This window comes from Mobula birostris, chromosome 1 (genome assembly GCF_030028105.1).
Source record: "Mobula birostris isolate sMobBir1 chromosome 1, sMobBir1.hap1, whole genome shotgun sequence".
NCBI classification, from domain to species: Eukaryota; Metazoa; Chordata; class Chondrichthyes; order Myliobatiformes; family Myliobatidae; genus Mobula; species Mobula birostris.
This window is the reverse complement of record NC_092370.1, coordinates 48,230,150-48,241,254: the sequence shown is the minus strand read 5'-3', so window position 1 is coordinate 48,241,254 and position 11,105 is coordinate 48,230,150. Positions and strand designations below refer to the sequence as shown.

General features: G+C 39.6%; 1 protein-coding gene across 1 annotated transcript in view; it reads right to left on the bottom strand.

Moving 5' to 3' along the window:
• Positions 1-5,531: 5,531 nt before the first annotated feature.
• The window catches only part of atp6v1h (ATPase H+ transporting V1 subunit H), a 96,194-nt gene continuing 90,620 nt past the window's right edge, over positions 5,532-11,105 (bottom strand). The window contains exon 14 of the mRNA XM_072254922.1: positions 5,532-10,321. Within this exon, the coding sequence (XP_072111023.1) occupies positions 10,261-10,321 (61 nt within the window). The 3' untranslated portion in view covers positions 5,532-10,260. The remainder of the gene's footprint in view (positions 10,322-11,105) is intronic.

The following is an 11,105-nucleotide window of genomic DNA, read 5'->3' as shown; positions in this document are numbered from 1 at the left end:
AAAACACTTCAGGTTGATGAAGTCCAGCATTCGTTTGTTCATTCACAACATGAATTTGCTCACAGAAGTTTCCTGTTACCCAGTGGGGACAGTGATATATTCATGAATGGCATCTTCCTATGCCATGAGATCAAAGAAAACCAGGGTGATATATTGTTGTTCATTTAGAAATGCTCCAGTGTGGTGGTGACCAGAGCTCCAATTTCATCAGGGTGAGAATGCACAGGAGCAGGAAGAATTACCCAATTCCATCAGAAGCTTCACAACAGCTTTTACCTCCTTCTCTAGAAAGAGCATGGTCTTCTAGAAATTTTGGAGACAGATTCCTCATATCTCTTTGATCTGAGTCATCTCTTTGTGTATTTGCATTAATATTGTGGATGAAACCATCCAAGTCATAGTCTTCATATGACTATACAGTATGAATCCATGGCCCTTCCCTCTAACACAATTTTCTGTACCAAGTAACAGACTGCTTTCCACTAGAGCCTGGTGCATTTCCTTACAATTAATGTCTCTCTACTCTAATGGTTCATTCCTTGTGATGCCCGATGTTCATTGCAATAATACATTTTGGTCATTATCCTCCTCTCGCTCCACTCTCGCCTCCTGCTCCAGAAGATGGTGCACCAAAGAGGTAATAACAGCTGATGATTACTTCCTGATGCATGTAGGCTGCCCCAAAACTCCTTTATGGTGTTTAGCTCTCCACTTAGTAATGATGATGTCTGCTTTAGATTAATGGAACATTATTACTGAACACACCTGCTATATTTCTTCTAGGCTCTGCTCATGGAGTGTTTTGGGCCGCTGTTGCCCCTTTACTCAGAAGCAGAAGGATGGTTTCTTTTGACTTAGTGAGGTATTGAGTTTATTAATTTTCCCCTTCTTTGTAGGTGCCTTCCCTTTTATTCCTTCTGTCTTACTCAAAATGAAGGAAAAGCATTGAAAGCTTGTCCTCTGCGAAAGGTTGTAGAGCATAAAATTGATAAATGCAATATACGAGAGAGACAGTGGGTGGGAGCGTGGATGTGGTTGTTGTAGAGCAAAAGAAGCACTCACACATGTCTAACCTTGAGCCAAACCAGTGTATTTATTCAACAGTTCTTTAACCTACCACAGAAAGGTTAAACACAATGATCGTTTGGGTGCAGTCCATACACTTTGCTTTGCTACAAAGCATGGTGTTTTGGAGATGATGCACACTTCTACAAAAGGATCAGTTAAAGTCTTTTAATCCTAAACAAGAAACTGCATGATCAGCTGCTTCTGGCCTTATTTTTCCCGTATGATGCACATGTACCTTAGGGACCTTAGCCTCTGATCAATATCCAATAAATCTCATTTAGTAAAAGACATCTCTTTTAATAAATTAATAAATGTCGACCACATCTCTTCAGAGGTCACTTGAGGTACTTAACAAGTCTGTTATTCCTGGACACAATTCCACAATCCGAATCAGGTGTAATGTTATTTGCATATGCCATTAAATATGTTGTTTTGCAACAGCAATACATTAAAACAACTAAATTACAATAAGAAAATCATAAATATAAATATATTTATATATACACAGACACGCAAAAGGAGAGCAAAAAAAAACAATTGAGAGTGTACATGGATTCATTGTCTTTTCGGAACTCTGATGGCAATGGGGAGGAAACTGTTCCTAAGATGTTGAGTGTGGGTCTTCAGGCTTGTGAACCTCCTCCTTGATGGTAGCAATGAGAGGAAAAACAGATCCTGGGTGATGGAGGTCCTTAATGATGGACACTGCCTTTTTGAGGCATAGCCTTTGAAGACATCCTAAATGCTGGGAATGCAGTGCCCATGATGGAGCTGGCTGAGTTTACAACTTTCTGAAGCTTTTTTCCCAATCCTGTGCAGTGACTTCTCCATACCAGACATCAATGTAGCCAGTTAGAATGATCTCCATTGTACATCTGTAGAAATTTGTGAATCTTTGGTGACACACCAAGTCCGCTCAAATTCTTAATGAAATATAGCTGCTGTTGCACCTTCTTTGTATTTGCATCGATATGTTGGGCCCAGGATGGATATTTAGAGATGTTGACTTCTAGGAAATTGAAGCTACTCATCCTTTTCATACCTTTTACGACTGTTGTGTGTTTCCTTGAATTCCCCTTCCTGAAGTCCACTATCAATTCCTTGGTCTTACTGACAGAGTGCGATGTTGTTGCTGCTACACCACTGAATCAGTTGAACTATCTCACTCCTGAATGCCTCCTCTTCACCATCTGGAATTCTGCCAACAATAGTTGTACCATCAGAAAATTTATAGATGATATTTAAGCTGTGCCTAGCCACATAGTTGTGGGTGTAGAGGGAGTAAAGCAGTGTGGCTAAGTATGCATCCTTGAGCTGTGCCAGTGTTAATTGTCAGCAAGGTAATGTTACTCCTGATCTGCATTAACTATGGTCTCCCGATGAGGAAGTCAAGTATCCAGTTGCAGAGGGAGGTACAGAGGCTAAATTTTTGTTGATTAGTACTGAGGGTGTGATGGAGTTGAATGCTGAGCTGTGATCAACATCATTCAACCAGTCTATCAGGTGACCAGATATGTTGGATAGACCTTTAGAAGTGCAGCGGATTCCAGTTAATTGGGCCATCAGTTAATCGGGGAGGCTGTCTATTTGGGACAAAGAACCAAAAGAAATCAAGAAAATAGCAAAAATCTCCTGCATTTATTTGGGACACTATATTGCTTAATTGGGATAGAAGATAGTTGCTGAACAGTTTCTAACTAACTTTCGTGCACCATACTTAGAGCAAAGTTTTTAAATGGCATCATTTGCATGTGTTTGCATTCAAAAAGTTGAGTGTTGTCACTGCTAGTTGGCGAATAATAAGCAGCAAGACAATTCAGAACTGTTTTCCACACTGCAGTTTCAAGCTTTCAGATTTGAAATGCCAGAAATGGCCAGGAGTGAGAATAAAATAATTTCATTACTTCAACAAGTTAGGAATTACAAAGAATTTGAAGATATTGACAGTCATCTTGAATGTTACAATGAAAAAGAAGAATTGGAGGATGCAATTGTCAAAAACGTTGTTTGAAGACAGTCCATTGTCTGCACTAGGTGTCTGTACTGAGTTTAATTTACAGTCAATCAGAAGAAAATGGCTACATACACAGGATTAATTTGTGAGTGGACAGCTATTAGGAACTAAAAAGTTTTTAGTACTGTAGAAGTTTTGGTACGTTCTAATTTGTTCTGTATCTCATTAAAATACATAACTTGTTACTCAGTTAAATGATAGCTTGTCTTTTTAAAAAAAAACTTTTTAACTATTGCCATGAAACTAATTGGGTCATCTGCTTAATTGGAGCAAAATGTATTGGTCCTGATGTGTCCTAATTAACCAGAATCCACTGTATTTCTGAAGACAATTTTTTGCAGCGATTGTCTTGGGAACAAGTATGTGACTTTACTCTCTATACAGGGACCAATGTATCTCCAATCCAATTTTTTTTCTATTTTTTTTGTGCCTTCTGCCCTAGAAACAGAACATCACTTCAAAAGATGCTTTTCTGAAAACATTTTTTGTTAAGTACTTTATTTTCTGGAGTTCCACCAGCCTTTTTGTGTGTTGCTGTATATGGTAACTCTTCACTATACCATCACACGTTGCTCTATATATCCTTGTGCTAAGCCAGGTCCCACATCATGAAGACCCTGGAGAGACTTGTTCTGGAGCTGCTCCGGCCTATGGTCAGGCCACACTTAGATCCCCTCCAGTTCGCCTACCAGCCCCGACTAGGAGTTGAGGATGCCATCGTCTACCTGCTGAACCGTGTCTACGCCCACCTGGACAAACCAGTGAGCACTGTTTGAGTCATGTTTTTTGACTTCTCCAGTGCGTTCAACACCATCCGCCCTGCTCTGCTGGGGGAGAAGCTGACAGCGATGCAGTTGGATGCTTTCCTGGTGTCGCGGATTCTTGATTACCTGACTGGCAGACCACAGTACGTCTGCTTGCAACACTGTGTGTCCAACAGAGTGATCAGCAGCACTGGGGCTCCACAGGGGACTGTCTTCTCTCCCTTTCTCTTCACCATTTACACCTCAGACTTCAACTACTGTACAGTCTTGTCATCTTCATAAATTTTCTGATGACTCTGCCATAGTTGGATGCATCAGCTAGGGAGATTAGGCCGAGTACAGGGCTACGGTAGGAAACTTTGTCACATGGTGTGAGCAGAATTATCTGCAGCTTAATGTGAAAAAGACTAAGGAGCTGGTGGTAGACCTGAGGAGAGCTAAGGCACCGGTGGCCCGTTTCCATCCAGGGGGGTCAGTGTGGACATGGTGGAGGATTACAAATATCTGGGGATGCGAATTGACAATAACTGAGGCTGTCTACAAGATGGGTCAGAGCCATCTCTATTTCCTGAGAAGACTGAGGTCCTTTAACATCTGCCGGACGATGCTGAGGATGTTCTACGAGTCTGTGGTGGCCAGTGCTATCATGTTTGCTGTTGTGTGCTGGGGCAGCAGGCTGAGGGTAGCAGACACCAACACAATCAACAAACTCATTCGTAAGGCCAGTGATGTTGTGGGGATGGAACTGGACTCTCTCACGGTGGTGTCTGAAAAGAGGATACTGTCCAAGTTGCACGCCATCTTGGACAATGTCTCCCATCCACTACATAATGTACTGGTTGGGCACAGGAGTACATTCAGCCAGAGACTCATTCCACCGAGATGCAACACAGAGTGTCGTAGGAAGTCATTCCTGCCTGTGGCCATCAAACTTTACAACTCCTCCCTTGGAGGGTCAGACACCCTGAGCCAATAGGCTGGTCCTGGACTTATTTCCTGGCATAAATTACATATTACTATTTAATTATTTATGGTGCAACTGTAACAAAACCCAATACCGCCCCCCCCCCCCCAATCAATAAAGTATGACTATGACTACTATGACTATTTGCCAAGGAGCATAGTAAAAAAAAAATAGTATAATGCTATGACCTCGGGTGAAGAGGACATTATCAAGAGAACATTACAGTGGTATGTTTGTGTCTCATACATAAGTACTGCTGCTGAGTCTCCTGGCAACATTACATATGGCAGGTCTGATTTTGTTGGGCAGTGATACTTTTTAAACTATTAGTCTTTCCATTATACAAACTCCACTATCATCCACAGTTTATGGATAAAGAGGCTGTATGTCTAGAAATTACAATATCGGAAGATTTCAGAAAATCCTTAAGATCCTTCTTGCTCTTAATGGGGGCCATAGTTCTGAATTGCAAGTCTCAGACTTTAAAGGGGGAAGACCATATATTATTGCTGGACAAAACATTCATTGGGAACCATTAAGAATCCACTTTTACCAATTCTTTGTGTAAATTGGCCAAACGCTCATTTGGTTATCTTTTCGAACAGGTCTTGTATTTACTTTAATCACTTTTTGCATTTGTGTTGAATGTAGTGATGTTTTAGTTCACAGAGAATAGATGAAACCCAATTTATTGATAGGCTTGCCAACAGGCTGACTTTAATTTCTGTATGCTACACTGATCTTTCTAAAGATACCACACTTCAAAGGCATTTAATAGGCATTCTTGCAACCTAATTGAGTGCTTGTTGAACACCAAAGTTTATTTTCTGTTCCTGATTATTTTTTCATGCTAGCATAGCATTTGAAAGAATTGAGACACTGCAGATCTTCCTTGTTGTTTATTCTTTCAACAGTATCTCCTCATAGCTAAGATGTCTCATAATAGCTTTGATTTGAATACAGTAAATTTTAAGCACACAAGACAGTTTCACAGTAGATTGCTTGATCAATGTTTTACAGTGAACAATGGGCAAAATTTGTATTGTTGCTATTGCTGAAGTATGGATGTCCTGGTTTAATGAACATAACAGTTTATTCTTGACTTTAGTGATTATTAAGATTTCTGAGAAATTGGTGCTCCCAGAACCTTTGAAGAAAGAAAAATCTTTTGATAATTGACATCTCACTTTTGCTATTTGATTCACTGATCATTTTCAACTTTAATTTTAGATTTATAGTATCAGCACTACTATACATCTACATTTAAAAACTAAAGTAAAACCTTTCCACTATAATTTACAAATGGGAAGGAGGAATTTTGATGTGACTTGTCTACATATACTTTATATTGTTGCCAAACCTATCTTCCAGTTAGACAGGAAACACATTCTAACCGGTTGCATCAGTGTCTGGTACAGAGGAGCCACTGAATAGTAGCAGAAACAGTTTGCAAACTCAGCCAGCTCCTTCATGAGCACTAGCCTTCCCGAGCATTGAGGACATCTTCATAAGATGATGCCTCAAAAAGGTGGCACCTGTCATTAAGGACCCTCCATCACCCAGGACATGTTCCCTTCTCATTGCTCCCATCAAGGTAGTGATACAGGAGCCTCGCTGTGAACTGATGAACACTTAGTTCTTTATACTTTATTTATCGAGAAAAATTATCTAATGTTTGTTGTGTTATTTATTTAATTGGGTTCTCTTTATCTAGTTTTAGGACAGGTGAAGATCTGATCATATTTTAGGTCATATTTATAGAAAGAGAAAATTCTACAGGGTTCACAAACTTCCTAGCACCACTCACTATTTTTCTTTTTTTTGTTCTTTGTGCACCACTAATTTAATTTTCTGTTTATATTTCTTATTGTAATTTATAGTTTTCGTATATTGCAATATATTGCTACTGCAAAACGTCAAATTTCATGACATATACTAGTGAAATTAAACCTGATTCTGTTTCTGATTAAAGTCACCACTAATTATCCAGTCACAAGGAATTCTGCAGATGCTGGAAATTCAAGCAACACACATCAAAGTTGCTGGTGAACGCAGCAGGCCAGGCAGCATCTCTAGGAAGAGGTGCAGTCGACGTTTTGGGCCCAGACCCTTCGGCAGGACTAACTGATGTGATGCCAAACCAAGTTATCAGATGATTGATGCTAATGAGAGAGATAAGGGAGACAATGGAGAAATACTTAAAATATTAATGAGAGAGGAGAGAGAGAGATAACAGAAAAGAAACACAATTCAGAATATTGACAGACTGGTTCCTTTGAACCTGAACTGTTTGAAGTTTGATGGACAGGAAATACCCCAGCACGGGGATAAAAAGAACAGGTTCGCTAAGGCACGGGACACCATGAGATCACGAGACCCTGGAAGAGCGGTGTGCCCCCACAAGTTGGTGGGAGTTTGGAGGTCCGGTTCGCGGAAACCGACCATAGACTCACAGGGTGTAAAGGTATGATCAGTGGGAACCTGGTGTGTGTGTCCGCCCTTACCTGGGTGCCGGGTTCACTATGGAAGAACGGTTGTATCCGGAACGGAGGGGTCACAGTCGGTGACCACAGTGGGATAGAAGACATAAAAGGGTTAGCCCGAAAACCAACTGTGAAGAACATCAAAGGTCTGCCTGAATCAAATTTGCATCCCCCCTCCCCAACGGCACAACAGCGAGTACTGCAAACTGTACTAAGCTGAACTGAACTCTGTGTCACTTAGGACTGATCATTTTACCCCCAGACTGTGATAGAGCTTGGTTTGATTCCTATTACCCTAGTTCTGTGTACATGTGTGTATTAACATTGCTAACCTGCTGCATTTATATCCTTACGATTAGAGTACTGTGTTACTTATTTCTTTAATAAAACTTTATTAGTTCCTAGTAATCCAGACTCCAACAAGTGGTCCATTTCTGCTGGTTTGGCAACCCAGTTACGAGGTACGTAACACTGAAAGAAGAGCTAGTAAGAGGTTTGGGAGGGGGAGATCCAAAATGATAGGAGAAGACAGGAAGGGGAGGGATGGGGCCAACAGCTGGACAGGTGATTGGCAAAAGGGATATGAGAGGATCATGGGACAGGAGGCCCAGGGAGAAGGAAAAGGGGGAGGGGGGAAAAAACCCAGAGGATGGGCAAGGGGTATAGTGAGAGGGACAGAGAGAGAAAAAGAATGTTCTCTAATTATCCAGTGTTAATTAAACATCTTGAAACACAACAGTATTTCTGGTGAAGACACTCATACAGTGTTACTGCTTGACAGGAATTTTGGAAGTTAAACCCAATTTCTAGGAAAGGACAGAGGAACGAGGAATGCCATGTTTAGTTTCACTTGTTTGGTGATGTACATACAATTACCATCCCTATTTCAAGTTAAATTAATTTAGCCCATCAATCTTAGAGCAACTCAATGAGCCAAAGGGCCTCATTCTGCTTCTATCTCTTATGGTCCAAATAGATTAATAGATGCACTAAATCATTGCTACCAAAATCTCCATTTGGCTCTTTTTGTGTAGGATGAAGAAAATAATTTATAATTATCATGTGAAGAAATTAAAATAAGGTGCACTAAGCCAGTAAAGATACCAGAGTTGGATCAGTATTGGGAAAACCCATTACCTACACTTTTATCATTTCTTAATGCATGCATTACTAAATGACAATAAAAGGGGGACTGCGTGTCCTCATAATCGTATCATATACAAGCACTGTTTTCTCTCAAGCTGCACGGGTGCTCAGCCACGCAGTGACTGAAATGCTCCCACGCACATAACCTTTGTTGCCACACAGCAGGATTTGGATGCAGATAGGAAGTGTTTGAAGCTTGAATGATTCTTTGAACTGCATTTCATTTTACCCTTCAATTAAGATCAATATATGTGATTTTTCAATTTTCATTCTAAATATTCATAGCATCCATATTACAAAAACATTTAAATTGCCACACAAGACACAAAAATGCTGGAGGAACTCAGCACAGCAGGCAGCATCTATGGAAAACAGTAAACAGTTGACCTTCAACAGGACTTCTCACCTTTTTTCCAGTCCTACTGAAGGGTCTCGGCCCAAAACGTTGACTGTACTCTTTTCCACAGATGCTGCCTGGCCTGCTGAGTTCCTCCAGCATTTTGTGAGAAAAGAATGGGGAAGGGAAAAGAGAAAGGGAGGTGGGCAGGGAGCCATTACTGGAAGTTAGAGAAATCAGTGTTACTCATTCTCTTTACAAAGCCCAATGCAATATATCTTGCAGCATTTTGACCATGGTAACTCAGAGTGCCACAGATCTCTATAGAATGCACTTGAAGATGACTCCTTTGATTTCAATTCTGGAAAACTATCCTTGCTCTAGTTTGGCAAGTAACATAATTAAAACTTTCAACTGTACAACTAATAAACCGATTTCTAATAAAGCCAAAATGGGTTCTGAATAAACACACTGGTAGCTGAAGTGGGTAAAGCCCATCTGTTATCTGGACTTTAATAAAGCATAGTGTATTTGTTTCTATGATCCTCAGCAGCCAAACAAGGAAAAATTAATCTAAATGGCTCAGATACATAATACAACAAAAATGTCACTCATTTTTAGACTTCTCCATTTCAGTTTAAAAAGAAAAACAACTTGCAAAAAAAATGACAATATGTAGGTTCTATAAGTGTTCACCAAATTATTTCAAGCAAAACATATGCAATATTCTTGCAGCATATTTTTCTATCTTTAAATAATCAATGTAAAATTATATACTAAACAACTTCCTCCACTTCTGTTCAAGATTTGTCCTTCAGATTGTTTGTAAAAAAAACATTTCCAACAACAGGTATCTTATACATGTCAATCAATGGCACTAATGCAAGTAATATTTATCATTTCCATAGATGCTGCCTAACCAGTTGAGTTCCTCCATTATTTTGTGTGTGTTGCTTTGGATTTCCAGCATCTGCAGAATTTTTCATGTTTATAATATTTAACTAGCTCATTACGTTTCTAGGATTTCAAAGATTCAGTCATAGAAATGCAAGTTTAAATGTTGTCTATCTAATGACTTCAAGTCCACAGAGAAGGAATTTTCATTAATAATTCACTGTATTGAAATCTGTGATAATCATCAAGATAGAGACAGCACCAAACGTTGATATACAGGTGATAATCTGATGCTATGAAGTGCAGTTACTTTTTACTGAAAGCATTTAGATATCATAGCAGTGAACTAACCAAACAGGTCCTTAGGTTACTCAATATATTTCTGCTAAATACAGCAAGACACTTTATTTCACCAGAATCTATTCACTATTTTTGCCAAGTACATTGAACTTTACAGAAATGCATCATGCCGACAAATAAAACAGTGACATTATATTATATCCTTAATTCAATATATCCAGAAAGAATTCCATATACCATAAACAAAGGAAGAACACTTTTAATGCAGATTGCAGAAGTTTTGGTAAAATTCAGCTTCTTGTGGTGACAGTTGGAGCTTGCTCTGACTGTAGTTGTTTTCCAAGATATTCCCTAAAAATAATGGTACAGGTTTATTATGTTTTTAATAGAACACACATTATTCATTAAAATACAAGGCCTTTATTACACAGACAAATGCATTGCTTATTTCCTTCAAAGTGAAAGCTGAAAGCAATGAAAGATAAAAAATAGGAGTTTAAGAGAAAACATCTGCATTAAATCATGCTTTGTTTACCAATTCAGGAATACATTTGTGGTATTACTAAATAATGGACAGAATTGATTGTGGACTTCAGAAAGAGCAAGATGAGAGTACACACACCAGTTCTCATTGAGGGATCAGAAGTGAAAAGGGCGAGCAATTTCAAGTTCCTTAATGTGAACATCTCTGAGGGTCCCATTTGCGACCGAGCTTTAACTTCCTGACTGATGTCTTGAGATGTTGTTTCAATACATCCACATAATTTTCCTTCCTCATGATGCCATCTATTTTGTGAAGTGCACCAGTCCCTCCTGCAGCAAAGCACCCCTACAATGTGATGCTGCCACCCCACTGCTTCACAGTTGGATGGTGTTCTTTGGCTTTCAAGCCTCACCCTTTTTCCCCCAAACATGATGATGGTCATTATGGCCAGACAGTACAATTTTTGTTTCATCAGACCAGGGGGCATTTCTCCAAAAAGTAAGATCATTGTCCCCATGTGCACTTGCAAACTGTAGTCTGGCTTTTTTTAATGGTGGTTTTGGAGCAGTGGCTTCTTCCTCGCTGAGCAGCCTTTCAGGTTATGTCGATATACCATCCCAACCGTGAAGCATAGGGGTGGCAGCATCATAT